The sequence below is a fragment of the Dicentrarchus labrax genome, unplaced genomic scaffold (genome assembly GCF_905237075.1).
Source record: "Dicentrarchus labrax unplaced genomic scaffold, dlabrax2021, whole genome shotgun sequence".
In the NCBI taxonomy this organism is placed as follows: Eukaryota; Metazoa; Chordata; class Actinopteri; family Moronidae; genus Dicentrarchus; species Dicentrarchus labrax.
Window position 1 is genome coordinate 9,277,014 of NW_026136721.1, and position 18,659 is coordinate 9,295,672.

Consider the following 18,659-nt stretch of genomic DNA (forward strand, 5'->3'; position numbering starts at 1 on the left):
TAATAGCCAACCCTGTCTCCACTAGGGTTCAAGTTGAGCATCCCCAGTCTGTGTCTGAACTGAACAGTTCACGGTGCTCTGCTAACACTAGAGCTAACTTATCAACTCATGTTGTATAATAGAGTTTTGACCTGACACAAAGCTGGGGGAGTCTGTGGCTTTAACAGAGCTGGCTCCACTTAGTCCTGCGAGGGGGGAATTAGAGGGGCCTGTGGTGACTGTGGTCTGGCCTGGAGCCCAGCTGGTGGAGGAAGGTTTGGAAAAGGATGCCTCCTACTGGTTGAAATGTGTAATGGAAGCAGAAACTCTTCATTAAAAGCAGTATTTGTGTATAATTCTTTGTGTTAGTACTAAATGGGCGGAGTTCACCACATCAAAAGAGTAATGGTAATATGACAGATTTTCCATGTATAGTTTATACTGACATACTTTTCCTGATTGCCTCAGATTCCTGGTCTTCGTTATATTGTGCTCTGTGGCCAGATGCAACAATATAATGCGTGAATAGGCCTTGGGAAGCCATCTTCTTGCACTGATTGACCCACATCATCAGTGTAAAGCATCCAAATTCCAACATCTGCTCAGATATGTTTGAGGAGGCTCTGAATCCCTGTGAGAGCTCTAAAATCTGGAATGAGGGAATGTGGAAAAGAGTGAAAAAACCCAAAACAACATGAAAGCAATTAGTTGCCGTCTTTATGTAACCAAGTAATTTTTTGACTATTTTTACAGACTCCTTTTGCAGGGGAATTGCATGCAATCTGCTGGTGTGTCTTTCATTACTTGATCAGAGGTTTTCAAACTGTGAGCGAGGTGGAAGGAAGAGTTGAAGAGGGGAGGGAGAGACATGCGGCGAAGATGCTGCTTGAGGTGAAAGGGACAGGCGCATGCTGGTGTTCTACAAACAATGAGTTAGTTATAGTTTTGACTGCTTATCAGTTCCAGCAGCAGCAGAGGCTGTGACACGCAGCTCACAGAGGCAATTATGGTTCTCACCCAGACTGCTACAGTTTGTGTCAAAACATTGCACACGTCTTTTCTCACAATTTGGTCAAATCTGATGGACGACGTGTCTCCACTTCCTCCCACTGTACAATAATGGTGATGTCATTTGGAGCCAGAGTCTGCGCGGTAGTGATCGGGGTTGAAGCCCCCGGTACAGAGGTCCTGCCCATACACCCTGCTGGCTCGATCATGAGCAGGTCTCAGCTGTCAGTCACGATGTCACACTCCCTTCTATTCCATCAAACTTATCAGAAAGATGAACATACATCAGTGTGATAATAACTACCTGTTAGCTACCTTTATTTGACTTATGGGGTTATTTTTCCCATCTGCTATCATTTAAGACCTCTACTGCTGCCAGCCACCAGGGGGCGATCAAGATTTTTTTTCCTTTACTATTGGAGAGCTATCTTGTCGTTCATCTATATACAGTCAAAGATCTTAACACACGCAATGCATTTTTAGAGTCAGTCATTTTATTCTAAAATAAAAGAATAAATAAATTCTCTGGGGCAGCCAGCTACAAAAGCTTCTCTGTATGCTGTGAGGTTGGTATCAGGGATTGCAAAACACATTCCATGTCTGTTTCATCACAATATGAATCCCCAAATAGTTGTGGGATGAAACTAAATAGAGCACAAAGACACAATCCCACACTGTCGTTATTAGACCACTCACTCTGTTGACTAATTAGTGCTTAAGATAGATTTAAATGAAGACAGTGCGACGACCCTTATCCCTGTCAGCCTGAAAATACCCCATCATGACATGGGAGATTCATCCAGAGGTTTACAAGGAGCTGTGTAGTTTATTGCAGAGATTGCACTTTCAGTTGGGACACATCGGGAGAAGAGTTAACGTGTGCGTCTGCACTGCGACTTTGGAATTTTTTTTTTGCGCACTGTGGATGTTGATGTGGGTCACTTTTTGACAGTGCTTTGTCTGCATGTTTCCTGCCTATCGGAAATGAGGTCCACACACAGGAAAGGTGACTAACCGTTTCCCTGCCTTTTGTTCTAGACATGACCGATACTGTCCCTCCGTCCTCCAGTCGCAGTTTCTTCCTTCTGATTTACGTTTGAGCAATGCTGTCAGTTTCATTTACTGCTGTTCCCCCTCCTCTTCTCCTAATATTCCCTCATCAGTCAAAATCTCTCATTCTGTCGTCTTTCAGCTGATTGACACATTTGCGTTGGAGATTGGGGAGCTGAAGAAAGAGATGGTCCAGACCTCTCCAACAGCTGACAAGGAGCCCATGGACTTACAAGGGTAAGATGGTTTCCCACCTTTTTTCTTTACTTTTTTTTTTTGCTTTTTTGCTTTTCTGCCATCTTCTTACACTCTCTGTTGAAACTTTCATCAACCTGCCTGGCCTAGTTTTTATCCCTCATAATACCTAAAATGTTATGTTGATGAGGCAGGTCGTGTATTGCTCTGCATTGTTTTGTATTCCATTAAAATCTGAATTCCTTCAGTGGTATTTGTGAATGCTGCTATATACTCATTGTCACCAGCAGAGGGCAAATGTTTTTCACCCTCTGTGTCTCTGCCAGGCTAGAGAGTGAAGTGAGTGGTGTTTACCTGCAGTCCCCCCACTGTGGCGGGGTGGGGGTTGAGAGGGATTCTGGGTATGACTCCTTGCGGAGGAGGATGAGCGTGTTGGACAGGCTGACTCAAACCCACCCGGTGTGGCTGCTGCTGGCAGTCAGCGAAGAGGAGGCCAGTCACATACTGCTCAAGCAGCCACCGGGGGTGAGGGGTTACCATCCTGGGATTCAAATGTTAGCGTGTCTCCTCTGAATATCTGAATATTGTCTGAGATTGTATTATACTTCTTGACCTCTGATTGCATGGTGTAGGTTTTCCTGGTCAGGAAGTCAGCCGCTCTGCAGAGAAAGGTTCTGTCCGTGCGTCTCAAGGAGGATCAGTCAGGAACTCCCATCAGCCACTTCCCTGTCAGAGAGAGCCAGTACAGTGAGTAACTGTAATGTTTTTTTTAACTGACTGTATCCGGAGTGCTGGAGCCACATCAAGATATAATAATTTAAATATTGCCAGATTACGCTTAACAAACATTTAGTCAATTTTGGAATTTGCTACACAATCTGGCACTGTCCAAGATATGTTACCATATGCTACGGTTTAGTAGTAACAGCCTAAACCAGGGGTCTCCAATGACGAAAGGTGAAAATACACACTTCTATTTAATTTTATTTAAAGCATCAATTTATCATGAATGCTCTTCAAGTATACAGAGTAGCCCTCCTGATCATGTTCTCCCTTTAGGTAGCTCTCTCTCTCAAAAAGAATAGTTCAAATTGTGGTCTTTCAGTCACAGCGGTCTGATTATGTCTTGATGAGCCACAGCAGTCACACTGTACACTAGTCAGAGAATTAAAAATGTCATTTCCTGTCCGCCTCCGCATACTGTGTGCAAAGATAAACCAATATACAAACGAGAAATGAGAGTGTGTGACCCAATCGTGTGTGTAAGCTTGCCACTGTGGGGCTCAAAAGCACGTTGAATTTAAAGATTTATTTTTCTTCTAGGGCTGCACAATATGGTAGAAACATCATATTGCCATTATTTTGACACATATGATTCATAATTTGCGTCACAAATTTATTTTTACTCAAAAAAACGATTAAAATCATGATGATGTGACATTTGTTGAGTTCTGTACCAAAAAACATGTTTTCTTAAATCTGAAGAACACGATTTGTTGGCCACGGTATCTCTGCAGCATCACACTACATTGTTATAATGTTGTTATGTCGCATATTTGACCTTTATCAGTTAATTGCAGTTTCTGCAATTTGGATACTGTACTTGGTCATATTGTGATTTCAATAGTACAGATATTAATTGTGCAGCCCTAATTCCTATTTTCTATTCTCTGTTCCTATTCACAGCAGCCATTTTGATGTGTAATAGTAGGGTAAAGACAAGTGTTAGCAATGATACTAATTAAGGTTCCATTCCATGAACACATTCAGGGTGCTGCTTTTGCGCATGTTGGCTCAATTAGTGTCATCAGTAAAACCTGTGTTTACCCTACTTTTTCATGTCAAAATGGCTGCTGTGAAAAAGGTTAATGCAACTGTCGGTACAAACTGTTGATCTGCACTTGATGTGACTACAGTAACACACTCCCCACTCTTGGAAAGGTTTGCTGATAATGGCTCTGTCTTCAGTAAACGTCTACAGCCAACCGTGCCTCGCACAGCTTTTAGTCACATGTTTGTTTGCACTGCCTCCAAAGTGACATTGAACAGGGAACATACTGTAGTTAGCTCTGTATGAGTGACTTTATTTTAAAAAGGTAATGTGATGTTATTTCATTAAAACAAAGATTGCTGTTTAATGTGTAACTCTTATAATCTTACAAGAATTTGTCCTGCATTGGTATTTATTTATTCACAATATATACTTCTCATTCTCTTTAGTTCATTATTGCAGGAGCGTAGTGGGGACAGCTACTGGGGGTATGTAAGTGTAATAGGTTGCCACCACTAGAGGTTAGTCATATTACACTGAGGAAGGGCTGGGACTGGGGATGGTTTAGCGGTTCACAGCTGGGTTGACCACCACTGAGAGCAAGACTGCTAATGGTGTGGTTGGCTGCACTGCATCATGTGGTTGAATGAAGGTCTATCACTGAACTGACTTCCTGCACAAACCAAGTTTTATATAGTTTTTATAATATGAAATGAGAAGGAGGGGCTTTGATTTTAAGCCATGTTAGCAGAGTAGCTCTAGGGTTGGCAGTGTGGGTTGGTCCATCACTCTAGTCAAGACTCAAATCATCTCAAATACTAGATAGATTGCAGCAAATGTTACACAGACGTTCATGGTCCTCAGAGGATAAATCCAAATGACTTCTTTTAGCGCACCAGCAGGTTGACATTTGTGAAATGTCTGCACTAATATTGAAGGGATTACAATGAAATCTGGTACAGTATTCAAACTTCCTAGAGGATAAATTCTGATGACTTTGGTGATCCTTTGGTTTTTATCTAGCGCCATCAGCAGGTCAAAGTCTTTAATTATCCTACAAATTTGTATCTGAACATCTACATAGATTGGCACAATATTTCGTACAGATATTCATGGTTCTAAGATGATGTATCCTCCTAACAAATGAGAATTATGCTATTGGATTACCATGAAATTTAGTGCCCCTCTTCTGCCAACACACAGACATCATACGGATTTAATAGGCTTCTTTTTTGACAGATTCAGTATTTTATTGTCCCTGATGCTTGGCCATTGTTCTATTAGACAATATTTATATACTACACTTACTTTTTTCACAGAAGTCAACTAAATGCTGAGCTATAAGCCTAATGTGTGTATTTTTTAAGTTTTCATACACACCTTACAATCAAGAAGACCTTGCGACCCCCTGTGAAGGTTTGGCGACCCCTAACGGCTCTCTGATATGCAGTTGCAACACTGTCTCTCAGCTTTCAGCATCTACATACAGACACATTCACCATTTACCCTTCCAAATGTAATATGTAGGCCTAGTTTCAAGAAAGAATGTGCATGCTAATGAGCAATGTGACTTAAAAATGATGAATGATTTTTTTTTTTTTAAACAAAACTATTGTTTAAAAGTTAAGTTCGAACTGTTCATGCCCAAGGGTAGGTTAACACAGCAGTCTGTGCGGTATGAGAGGCCAACTGGAGAGCAGCTGACCCACATCTAAAAGGCCAAACCAGGCCAAAGGCACTCTCATCCTTCCCATGTGTGCTGTCATTTCAGCAGGGAAAATCCACAGCTGGTATGTCATCACACTTTGGCCGTGTCACAGCTTCATGGCTAATTCCTAGGGCTGAGGCTTTGGATCGCCAAAGGATCAGTATTTGACCACCGGGGAATGAGATTCAAATATCAACTACCTTTCCCCAGAATGACAGACCCCACCTCACTGGTGCTGTAATATCAGCCTATTGTTTGAATGAGTAGAAAGTTACTGATCAGTGAGTTATTTTGTGATCAACTTGCAATGTATGTGTATATAACAATACAAATGTGACACTTTCACTGTGATTTAATTGAACTGACTCAACATTACAATTCATAGAGGTTCCCTGGTATCATGACGAAAAGTAACTTAATTCAATCTTTGCATGTTTCATTTGTTTGCAGCCTTTTCTCTTGACGGATCTGGAATCAGCTTTGCAGATCTGTTTCGCCTGGTGGCTTTCTACTGTATCAGCAGGTAAACAACCAACATTTGTTTTTCTATCCATCTTTGACATTCCCGGCTTCTCCGTGTTTTGCTCTGTGATGATGAGAGGGAGAGTCGAGGATGGAAACTCCATGGATGAAAATAATGTTTGTTGAGTAAGCAGTCCCCTCTCAGTGCCCAAGGCTCTCACTTCTTGTTTTAGCATGTGCCAGCCCGGGAAACACAGACAGACACAGGAGTTAAAACAACAGACACAGGAAATAAAGGAAATAAATAGTGCTGCAGGCAGTACAACAATGGATTCAACTAGAGAGCTGGCTGCTCATCAGACAGGCCTCCTGCAGTTTACAAATGCAGATTATGTTTTTTGAGCTGAATGTTAACTTACATTCTCAGTCCTAACATTGTGTAGGATTGTATATCTCTAAGTTCATATGTGTGTGACATTGTAATGGAAACACAGGGTGTGTCAGCATGTTTATATTAATGATGATTGTGAGTATTTTCACTTCTCTGTATGCCAGGGTCCGGGCTTTGTTTTGCCAACCAAACGTATGGCATCATCACTTTTGTTATGGGATGTCAAATGGGGACAATGTGCATTAAAACCCTGACCATAAAGCACTGAACATTAAACACTATTGTTAGTGAATTTAAGGTATATGGATGAATCAGCATGTTAAGTTTTGTAACTCAACTCACAAGAACTTTAATGTGATTGCTGCAGCTCCTTCCTTGTTTCATGTTTTAATCTTTTCTTATATTCTATTTATTTTCTGTCACATTTGTCACCTGTTCATCTTTCACTTAGGGATCTCCTGCCGTTCACACTCAAACTCCCAGAGGCCATTGCATCTGCTAAGACTCAGAAAGAACTGGAGGAGGTGGCTCAGCTTGGAGCAGGTAGCCTCATTTATGTCTCTATTGGTTTGAAAGGCTGTATTAACGCACAGTTCAAACAACTTTTGTTTGAGAAAGGTAATCTAAAATGTTGTCTGTGCTTTCTTTTATCAAACTTCTTGTTCAGTTTCTTTTTGGATTGTAGATGAGAAGCCTGATGCTGCTTATGACTGGGCCTTAAGTACAGAGCTGGCAATCAACCTTGCTTAGCATAAAGACTGGATCAGGGGGAAACAGTTAGCTCTCTCCAGTGTTTAAAACTGCTCCTACCAACACCTCTAAAGCATGTTGTATTTCCTTTAGTTAGTTAATACACAAAAATAAAGAATTACAATTGGTGGTTCATAAAGCAACGCAACTTTTCCTGAGTAACATATTAACCTCCACTGTTCCCTTTCGAGGCAAATGTACAACTGTTCATTCGTGCAAAGGGCAAGTAACTCCTTGAGAGCAGTGGTTAGTAGCCTTGATCTTTATTTTTAGGCTACTTACGCATTCAGTCAGTCCACAGTTTCTGCCACGCTTTTTCTCTCTGTGTTATTGCAGCGACTGTGTTTCCTTTTTTAGATAATGCTTTAAATAAGCTTCTCTTATGTAGAGTATGTTTAATACGTCTTCTCACGTCTCATTTCAAGATCAGTAAACCTCTGATTTACTTGTATGGTCTGCATCAGTAAATCTGTGATCAAACTCATGGTCTGCTAAGGAAAGATTTATCTTAATTACTTCATTACAGATGTCCCCTAGCTGCACCTCCTCAGTCTGGCTTAGCCTTCGTGAAACCTATTAAGCCACGATGCTCTGACTAGGTTAGGTCAAGCCTCACTTTTTCAGTTATCCTGGATTTTTAAATTCTGCTTTTGTGAAACATTCCCCAGCTTTGTAGCAGGAATGTTAAATGAGGGTGTTACTCTCAGAAAGAAAGTGAATAAGCTAACTTCATGCATGACCAATTCCCACTAAATGAACAGGGACTGTTTTGGAAACTGTGGTCCATTAGAGAAAGGTATCTTGGGTAGATTGGGGTAGATTTTCTTTAGGAAGAAATCATTGTCATGAGATCCATGTTTGTTTATTTCCCAACAACATCTGTAGCTCCAGAATGTGATGTTTCTGTCAGTTGCAAATGTCAGAGTGACCTTCAGCCGACCACCAAGGGAAAACCATCTCTGCTCACAAATGAATTACGTTAGACTGTTTATAATGAGGTTATTACACAACTGAGACAGAACTATGACACAAAAATGATATGACAAAGCAGACCAAATGCACTGAAACAAATTGTAAAAAGGTTACAAGTAATATGGCTGAAGTATACAAGATTTTAAAAGTTAAAACACCAGTATGGTACTTTAAAATACCACAATCTCTCCAACCCCAGTGGTGCCTGTGAATGCTGCACCTGCTAACATGTCAACAGTGAGTCAGTATTTGTCTGCACAGGTTTTATTTATTTTACGTGGTCAAATCAAGCTGCCATCTCAGGTCTGGTTTCACAGCAGATTTACACTTCATGTCTGTCAAGTTCATCTAGGCTCAGCTGCTGGGAAACTGCAATGAGTCAGCTTCCTACAGTGGAAGCCTACCACATAGCTCAGTGCTCAGTGTGGGGGGAGAAGGGAGTGGCGAGTGGAAAGCTACAGTAGGCTGTGCGCTGTCCAAACACACACATACCATCACACTATGTATGAAAACACACAAGGTTTGCAAGGATGAGTGCTGTTATAACACATGTTGGGGTAAACTTTGTCATAGGCACTTGTGAATGGAAGAGGATGTAAGCCTGCACTGTAATGCATTGCTGTTCTTCCATCTGATGTGAAGACAGGTAGAGTTTGAAAAATACTTTAAGTGTGAGTCAGCTTGGTCTTTTCTTAGCTAATGAGTACATTATGGGAAACTCCCCATCTGCACTGGAAAGCTTCTATTTAAAGACCAAAAGTAGATGGCCATATCCTATGTTGTGGAATCTGGGCACGCACATGTGAAACACTAACACATGTTACAAATAGCTTCAGAGACATTTCAATATTGCAGTGACTTTGCAACTGATTTGCCTTCCAAGAGGGAATGGAGGGTGTTGTTACATTAGAAAGACACCTTTTAAGCGTTTTTATGAGCTCGTCTGGAATTACCTAACTGTAGCACTATTCAGTACCAGCAGGTCGACACTTAATTCCCCAGATCCGCTTTGTTTGAACCAATGGGACAGAATCAATGAAGAACTAATGTGACGTTAGTGTGCGTCAGTTGGAAAAAATGATACCAAGGAGAAATAAAATAAAAAACATTTGAACATTAAATAATGTAAATGTATTATAGTAGCCACTGTATTAAAGTATGAACCTGAAGCTATATATTGAAGTATGAACCTAAAGAAGAGCATAATATGGCCTCCTTGTAAAAATGGCATTACATTTGGTGAAGAGTGCATTATGACTTGTTTAGGACTTAAAACCAAAAATGAAGGACTTGGGACTTACATTTTTCTTTTTGATTTATTAATCAATTTTACTGTTTATAATTTTTTGATGTATTTTTTTTTTTTAACTACAACCTCAATTTCATTGTACAACCCTGCGTTGTAAAGCGGCCATATCCATAATTGTGCATAACTTTAAGCCATAATATAATTTAAACAGGTGAGTTATATTAAAATTCACCCCCCGTACAGATGTCATGAATAGGGAAATTAGTTATAGAGACCAAACTGTGTATTGTACCAGACTGCAGACATTATATATTTTTGCTATAAAGTTGGGCATTTTAATACGGGGCCTAATGGAGATTGCCTCACCGCTGTAGCCAGCCTCATGTGGCCGTTTGGGGAACTGCAGTCTTTGTTACTTCTCTAGCGCCATCAGGTCAACATTTGACAGCTTTATTCTGTTTAATAGTGATTGTTAGCATGCTTACATGCTAATCTAAGATGGTGAACATAGTTAATATTATGCCTGCTTGTTCTAATTCTAATGTTTGCATTTAGCTCAGAGTACAGCGTCACAGAGCTGCTAGCGTGGCTGGGAAGTCTTGTTATTCACTGAAATCATGAGTAACCTCAATACCAGGTCTTTATTTGAAAAAAGGCTTATATAGACATGCCTTTATTTCTAATTTCACCTGTTTTATATATGCCTTACTGTGTTTATGGAAGGAACCTGTGTTTTCTGATCTCTTATTTTAATTGCCATTAATACAACACAGTCATGTGATACTTGCTCTGAACTTTTCTTCTCTAACAGAGTTACTGTTTTTTTATTTACAGTTGCTTCCATTTTCTTGTTGTTGTTGCTGTTGTTGTTGTTGTTGTTGTTGTTTTAATCACTGTTAAGCTATGGTCAATGAAACTCAAGATTTCCTGCACAAATGTTTCACATTTCAGAATCTCACAGTGAACAATTCCTGTTCCTGGTAGGGTTTTGGTTTGAAAAATCAGAAGGAAGTGGGACGTTTCAATAAAACCATCTTAACCTTGCTTGAAAAAACCAACAAAAACAAAGTGATTGGAATTAATTAGCACATGAAAACCAAAACAGTATTTGTGTTAGATCAGCAGTACGAGTATGATGTGTTGCAGATGGTATTAGTGCTGTGGAAATGTACATTATGCAGATTTTGTTTTTACCTGGCTTACACATGACCGTGTAACAACAAATAATGGCTTATTTGTTCATCATCTTTTGAGATGCTGGCTTTTATCTGAGAATGTACTGTATGTTCTTCAATGAAATATTACAGATTAATATGAAAATAAATCAAACGTCGCATCAGAGTGAGGTCAGTCAGTATTAAATGTGCTATTTGGAGTGGGCTGCCTGGTTCCACAGTGTCAGGTGGTCATTGCTCACATGGACCAGTGAGAATACCACAGGCAGATTTCAGTCTCCAGACACTGAGGTATTATAGGACGTGTGAAACTGCTCTATCAGCTGGACCCTGCTTCTTTATTGCCCCATGAATGCAAGAGTTAACGTTTCCATTTATAGCCTGCAGGAACAGTCGTCACTTGGCTCATGCTGCAGTCACTGCATAGACATTTTAAAGCTGAAGTTTTCAATTTGTTTTATGTATGTTTGGATACAGTAGAATCTTTATTTTCATTAAAGCTTAAAGAGTGTATTAGCATGAGAACTGTCTTGCCAAATAGCTGAAAACAATGGAATGATTCAGCAGGAAAGCGCACAAGAAGACCAAAATGGGAGCACATGCTCTCCACTGTTATGGGACACTTGCACTGTCAATATGAAAATCATATAAATAAGGTTTAGAGACAGCAATACATTCATTTCACTGCAAACAGTCCTAAATCTACTCAGTTAGGGGAGCTGCAGGGAAATACTGCACGTTGTACAACTATGTAGAAGCAGAGGGAAACGGAGCAGGAAGAAGGAGTGGAGGAACTGGAACTGTGTGCCGTGTGGTGTGTTGAGTGCCCTCCCACTCTGTGATTAGCATGGGCGACTCCCTCTTTGTGTCTCTGGTTGTGTGTCGGCACCCAGTGACTCAGAGTAAAGACACACAGGGCAGAGCTCACTACACTTCTGCTGCCAGCAAGACAAAAAGACACAACCAAGCAGAAAGACATGCAAAGAGACATCTGAGCTGTTGGTGAGAAATAGTTGAGAATGCTGTCTTTTACATCATTTCTTTAACTGATCTTTTAATTTGAAGGTTCTTGATCCCAGTTGGTGTTTGAGGATATTCCGTTGCTGGGAAGTGTGTGTTTGGCTTAAGCTTAGTTAATGTTTGATTCTGAGGGTTTCTGTGTCTGTGTTTTACAGGATTCTGGGACTCTGCCCTGTGTAGTCAGCGTCGCACCTCTCCCTGTCCCCGTCGCCCTCTGAGCCGTACCCTCAGCCCCCAGCGAACTAACAGGAACAGGGAGGTCGAAGGGTCACAGCAGAGACTTGCCGGGGCTCACTGCGACAGTGCACCCCCGACTCTACGGCCCCACGCTCCTCCACCTTCCTTTCATCTGGAGAGGAGGCACTCCAGCGGTCCTCTGTGCTTCGTCAACCCCCTGTTTCTCCAGACTCATCACCACCACCGCTGTGAGGACGATCCGCCTTCACGTGCCGACATCAAGTCTGATAACAACCTAGAGAATGCGGGGAATGCGTCCGTGAAGCCATCAAGCAGCAGCCAAGGTAGCGAGCAGCACGTGGACAAGATCAAACTCAACGGCAAATCACATCCCCCTCCACCTCGCCCACCTCCTCCACGCTCGATGCCACGCCGGCGCCCTGCCCCACCTCCACCTGGCCCTACAGCAGCTACCACCAGACCCAAGAGCATGCCAGAGGCCGTTGCTGTGTCTACAAAGCAACAACAGCCCTCTTGCAGGCGCCCAGCACCCGCTCGACCACCGATGGGTGCCAAGCACAGCAGCCCGTCCAAGACTGCCAGCTCACCAATCCCTGTGCCTTCAAACCCACCGCCCCCAAGGCCTAAGAAGCCTGATCTGGAAGCTCACCGTTGCCACATTGCCCTGGATGATGAGACCATCGCTAAGGCTCTGTCCCGTGCCAAGCTTCCACCCTGCCAGCCTCCACCTGCTGTCCCTGCTGATGCACTACTGGAGAATAACGCTGGGAATCTGTCCATTCCTAATGAGAGGGGACGCCAGCGACTCAGTGACATGAGCATGTCTACTTCTTCTTCTGACTCACTGGATTATTCACAGTCCCCTGGATTCTCCCTGGGCCTGGCCCCCAGTCCGTCCCTACACCTTAATCATCAAGACCCAGTGGAGGACAGCAGTGAAGACGATGACGATGGGGAAGAGGACGAGGAGGAAGACTATGGGGTTGGCCTAGAGACAGACCTGGAAATGCGCCTCCGCCCGTCGTTCAAAGTGCGGCGGCGGCGGCAGAGGGTCGGTGTGAGCCTTGGCGGCGGCTCCTTTATCCTCCCCAGGGCCCTGAAGGGACGCTTCCGCAAGGTGAGCGGCATGCTCAGCTCCTTCATGACCCCGGAGAGACGGGCAGTGAAAAGGATCGCTGAGCTGTCCAGGGACAAAAGTTCATATTTTGGCTCCCTGGTCCAGGATTACATCAGCTTTGTTCAGGAGAACCGAGGCTGTCACACATCAGGGATGGATTTTCTGCAGACTCTCAGGCAGTTTATGACACAGATGAAGGCTTACCTGCGACAGAGCTCTGAGCTGGACCCCCCAATTGAGTCACTCATACCTGAGGACCAGATAGGTAAGTCACAAATCTTTAAACCCATAAAGTTGAAGGTATTTTTGGGATTTGTTGGTTGCGTGGTGGTATTGTGCTTCCTCAGTTTGTGAAACATCTGTGTGTGTGTGTGGGCACGTGTGTGGGATGTTTTAGTTATAGCCCATCTCTGACAGCATTCACATCTCTACGTGTTTCCTTCCAGTTCTTTAATTTGAGAAGTAAAGCCTCTTTTGGGTTGTTTCAGAAAAGGATTTCAAAATGACTTCATCCGTTCACAATGTTCAGCGAGTGCCTGGCTTGTCATTGTCTTGGGATTCAGACATACTAGTTGAGGTTTTCCATATTAGTCTGTCTCATTACTGGTGTTGAGTTACAGCAATGCCAGTGTCCTGTGTCCCAGTGAGTTATTCTTGGCTTCTGTTGGTCGGTATGTGCTCACAGTGCAGTTGAGGGTAATTTTGAACGGCAGAAATATGTTACTAACTGAAATGTGTCTGTAGCACTAAGTGTTGAAAAAGTGCAGAACGCTGTCGGACGCTTGTCAGATAGGAAGACTCTCTCTTATTGAGACAAAATTCCTGTACAGTTGTGCTTAGACAAAGAAAGAAAAAACGTAAGCTTCTTTAGTTCCGTAAGAAAAAACATGGCATCAAAAAAAAAAGTATTGTTGTGGTATTGGTGCTAATTTTGGTCATACTCTTAGAGGTCATGATGATTGTAAAAATAAAGCTTGCAGGCTCGAGCAGCCCTATGAAAGGGATGTTTCATTCCAATCACATTTTTCTGGACTTGAGTATTTGCATGAATATGTAATTAAGTCTTTGCACTCATCTCACATCCCTTGTCCATTGTAAACAACAAACAACAGCAAAGCCTTGTTGAGAGACAGAGAAGTGATCCATTCTGGTTGTGCTAACAGACCACAGACACGCACATAAAGCGTCTCGCGCTCACAATGTTCCCTTTGGAGAGGGGAAATGTGAAGACATGTTTTCTATACAGCGGCCTCGGCAGTAAGCAGGAATATAATTTGACAGTAGAGATATTTTAGAGACACTGTCATGAGAGAAATATGCCATGTGCAATAATGAAATAGTTAAGTAGATTTTTAGATGGTTGCAAGGTGTGTCAGAATTACAGCTATTCATTTTGCCCAGAAAAAGAAAAACAAAGCTCCAACTACGAGCAGGAGCATGCAGTGTGGCTGACATCACGCTCCAATCCCACTTAATGTGTTTGAAAGAAAGGAGAAGTGGAGTTCAGCTGATGTCTGCCCTCACATTCACAGTGTTTATAGAAAGATTGACAAGAGTGTGGTTACGTTATGTCTCAACGTCTGACATCTTGGGAAAGAAATGTTGACTCTTAATCCTTTTGTGTTTGTAGTAAAAAGGGAGCTGGACGTCCAAACTTTATGAGTATTTGTAGCGGCTACAGTACTTCCAATTTTGCTTGAGAAGTCAAGAGGTAGAATGAGCAACTATTGGATGTTTGCAAAGGGCGGGGGTATGACTGTCAACACACCCTAACTTATTGGCCACAACTGGATAGGAACAAACAGAGGGAGGATGTGAATGGAAAGGAAAGGCTGTCAACTACAAAACTGCACAAATTTAAAGTTTGCTTTCATGTACATTACTTTGAGTACATCTTTAGTTTATGTGCTTGCTGGTGCGTATGTTGTTGTGTGTATGGACTGTTTATCACAGACTCTCCTATAGTTTATTGCAGTGGAGGGACGCCTTTGAACAGGTTGTAGTCTAGATAAAGCCCAATAAACAAACATTGCTCAATATACAAAGGAAATGACCCTTTCTGGAGGGAATCAGGAAGTTCACAGTCCGAAAATGTGTGTGTGTGTGTGTGTGTGTGTGTGTGTGTGTGTGTGTGTGTGTGTGTGTGTGTGTGTGTGTGTGTGTGTGTGTGTGTGTGTGTGTGTGTGTGTGTGTGTGTGTGTGTGTGTGTGTGTGTGTGTGCGCCTTGATGTACATACTACATTGTGTCCAGTTGCGTGTCCTTAATAGCTTTTGTACCCCTCCTTGTGTACACATGAGGATCTGACGAACTTATCCAGCGTCTGTAAACACCCCAGGCCTCCCCTTGTTCATGACTTCAGATTTATTTGTCTTAGCACTGTGAAACAGAGGACTGCCAAACCCTTACCTCAAGCGACCCACAACACTTGGCTCTTAGACACAGTGTGGAGACTTGTGTTGTAGTGTAAGGGGAGCGCATTCACCCCGCGCTGACACACCATAAAGGCACGAATTTCTGAGAACTGGGTTCTTGTATCTGCACGCTTGCTTGTTTGTGCAAGTTGCAAAACATGCATTTGGTTCTGTGTAGCTCATTGCATAAGCATGGCATAAACAGTGCCTGGAGGCTGGAGATGTCAGTACTGCTAGTGAATAAAAAGACACAATTGTGTGAATTTGACAATGCTGTACATAGTTGATGTGGGCAGGAAGTTATTTGAGGTCGATGTATGTAGGTGAGGTACAGATGGAGCCATTGTAGAGAACTTTTTACTGCACGTTAGCTGAATGGTATACTAATTGGGTTGAGCTCCATGTTGGATTTGCCAAGGTCAGACTCGAACTGAGACTCCAACTAATCTGCCACTCTTTAACTTTTCAATGAGAATGCACTCAACACTCAGATTGTCCTTTAGCTGAATACCAAATATGTAATCTATCTATTAAAACCCAGCTTTGCGTTCTTGGAATATCAAACTTTGAGATTAGTGAGTTATAAATTTGGTGTGCTGTACAAACGTGGTTCTTACTGTGCCATTCAAGAAACAGATGCAGAATAAATACACGCAGTGGCTACTGCTGTTGATCTTATGCAGGATTGTTTACTCATGTTTGTAGAGATTTGTTTAATAATTACTCTGCCTTTTTAATAAAATTTGCCATCCTCGGGGGGGAAATGGTAAGTAGGACACTGCAGGGATGCAGTAGCATGGTCCTGTTTGCATTTTAGGCAGTATTGGAGGCATTTCCTTTACTGGTATCGGAACAACAATGATCTACAACTGTCTTTACAGTGGAATATAAAGGACGTGTGAATTATTTATTGCCCTAACAACAACTTAACTTGATAACTAATACATCTTGACCCCAGCTAAATCCTATAGTGTGTATCCTTTGTGATTTAGGTCCTCTGAGGTTAATCTCAATTTATGGTTTTACCTCCTTTCTTACAGTAATTGTATCGTTTCTTCCTGTAACAGCCATAGTATCTGGCAGTTTCTGTGGTCCTGTCATGTGACTTACGCAACATGCAAGGATGCATTTGGCTGTAAAATGTGACTCATTTGTTTGCCTGACGAATGAATGATTTCTTCATCTATCGTCGTTCTTTAACAATGTCTGTTTCTCATTTCTCTGTGGCCTGTGTGTCTGTGTGTGTACGTGTGTGTGTGTGTGTGTTTGTGTGTGTGTTACTGTCATCTTCTACAGACCAGGTGCTAGAGAAGGCCATGCACAAGTGCGTCCTAAAGCCTCTGAAGAGCGTGATCGAGGTGGCTTTACATGACTTCCAGGTAAGAGATATCCTGCAACATTAGACTGTGTCTATACTATTCTTTTTCACAATATCATTAATTCATTATTTCACACGTTCATGAGAAAAGGATATTGTCTTAGTTAGATAAGGATCATTTCAATCAAAACATAAGAGGCACTGTGGAAGGAAGAAAATGTATTTAATCTAAAAAAAAAAAAAAGATTACATATATCCTTACTTATCAACAATATTTGAATTTTAAAAAAGTGTCTATTTGCACCTGGGTGAGAATAGTCACACAGAAGCTATTCGACTATTTGTGGCCGGTCCCTTAGCTAAGCTATAAAGACAAAGTCCATGTAGGGAGGTGGTCATGGTGCATGAATGGTTCAAACACAGGACTTTGACCATTCCGAATTTTAGGTTTAAGTTGCAGTTTGGTTAGAATTGGGCAACAAAACTACTTAGTACAATTAGAAACAGTTTATGGTTTGTCTCTGCAATGGCCATATTCATTGACACCGGGTTGCTAATAGCATCAACCAAAAAGAAATGCCATCCCTAAAAGAGGAGGTTAGATACAATACAATAAAGACACAGTATCAATGATCTCTTAATGATCTGACCTGGTTGACAAGGTAAATTAACCTTACTGTTAACTTGCTCTGTTGATCTCTACAGGTGAGCAGCGGAGCTTGGCAGCGGCTGAGGGAGAACCTGGCCCTGGCTAAGACCAAGAAGCCCCAGGAGCTAGGGGTGGATGGAGCTGTGCCCCCTGACCCCGTGGCGATTGAGAAGATCTGCCACAAGTTCCTAAGCATGCAGAAGATGTACTCCCCTGAGAAAAAGGTGTCATTGCTGCTGCGTGTGTGTAAACTCATCTACACCATCATGCAGGATAACTCAGGTATGGGGTGTTGGATGGAAGTTGTTTACCTTGCGTATAAGCCTGCAAATAAAAACTTAAGTAGGGTAGCTTTAGTTTGATTTGATTTCTTTTCCACAAAGTCTAGTCTTCTTTTTCCAATAGAAAAGCTTTTGTGAAACAGCTTCTACAGTCTCTGACCACCACACCTACCTGTCTCACTGCTTCCTTCCAGGGAGGATGTACGGGGCCGATGACTTCCTGCCCATGCTGACTTATGTCGTGGCTCAGTGTGACATGCCGCAGCTGGACACAGAGATCCAGTACATGATGGAGCTTCTGGACCCGTCTCTGCTGCAAGGAGAGGGTAGGTCCTCTGAGTTCACTCTATTTCAGCGATCCATGACTTTTTCTTTCTATATAACATGGTTAAAAAAAGCACACAATATACAGCGAGTACAACGTCACAAAATTTGGCCTTTACCCCTCTCTTGTTTGTGCATTAAGTATGGAGCTGAGTGCCTTTAGTTTAGCATAGAAGCTTAAGAAGGAGAAACAGCTAGCCTGGCTCTTTATAAAGTTAAAAATAAGATCAAATCAAAGCCTCTAAAGCTCACTAAACAAGTTGGTTATTATAACATTATGGAAAGGATATTTCCCAAAATGTTAAACTATTCCTTTTAAAACTTACAGCAAGGTTCAACCCTAATAAACAAAGAGTGCAAAGAGGAAAACCAAAAACTCTTCTTTTACCTGTGTAGCTCTGTAAGTGGAGGACACTTTGCAAGTAGCACATACTCCTGAGCTGTTTTGATTTTCAGAGGACGTTAACCTCCGCTTCAAGTTATATAATGTTGGATATTTCCTTCTTGAGGTCAGGCAGGTTACAGTGTAGTGTGAGTTTAATGTGCATACCAGGCTGTTGTATAACCTGGTCAGCGTAAGGCACACCTCCAGTTGAATGGCAGGAAATGGTCGATATCATTCGAGATCAG

At 42.1% G+C, this 18,659-nt stretch overlaps 1 protein-coding gene across 2 annotated transcripts in view; it reads left to right on the forward strand.

The window, feature by feature from the left end:
- The window catches only part of LOC127355325 (ras and Rab interactor 2), a 36,263-nt gene that overhangs the window by 13,687 nt on the left and 3,917 nt on the right, over positions 1-18,659 (forward strand). For both annotated transcript variants that reach the window (XM_051386102.1, XM_051386101.1), the window contains exons 3-11: positions 2,180-2,274; positions 2,559-2,757; positions 2,865-2,979; positions 6,162-6,234; positions 7,016-7,107; positions 11,886-13,310; positions 16,754-16,836; positions 17,481-17,706; positions 17,900-18,031. In XM_051386102.1, coding sequence (XP_051242062.1) covers positions 2,180-2,274; positions 2,559-2,757; positions 2,865-2,979; positions 6,162-6,234; positions 7,016-7,107; positions 11,886-13,310; positions 16,754-16,836; positions 17,481-17,706; positions 17,900-18,031 — 2,440 coding nt within the window. The remainder of the gene's footprint in view (positions 1-2,179; positions 2,275-2,558; positions 2,758-2,864; positions 2,980-6,161; positions 6,235-7,015; positions 7,108-11,885; positions 13,311-16,753; positions 16,837-17,480; positions 17,707-17,899; positions 18,032-18,659) is intronic.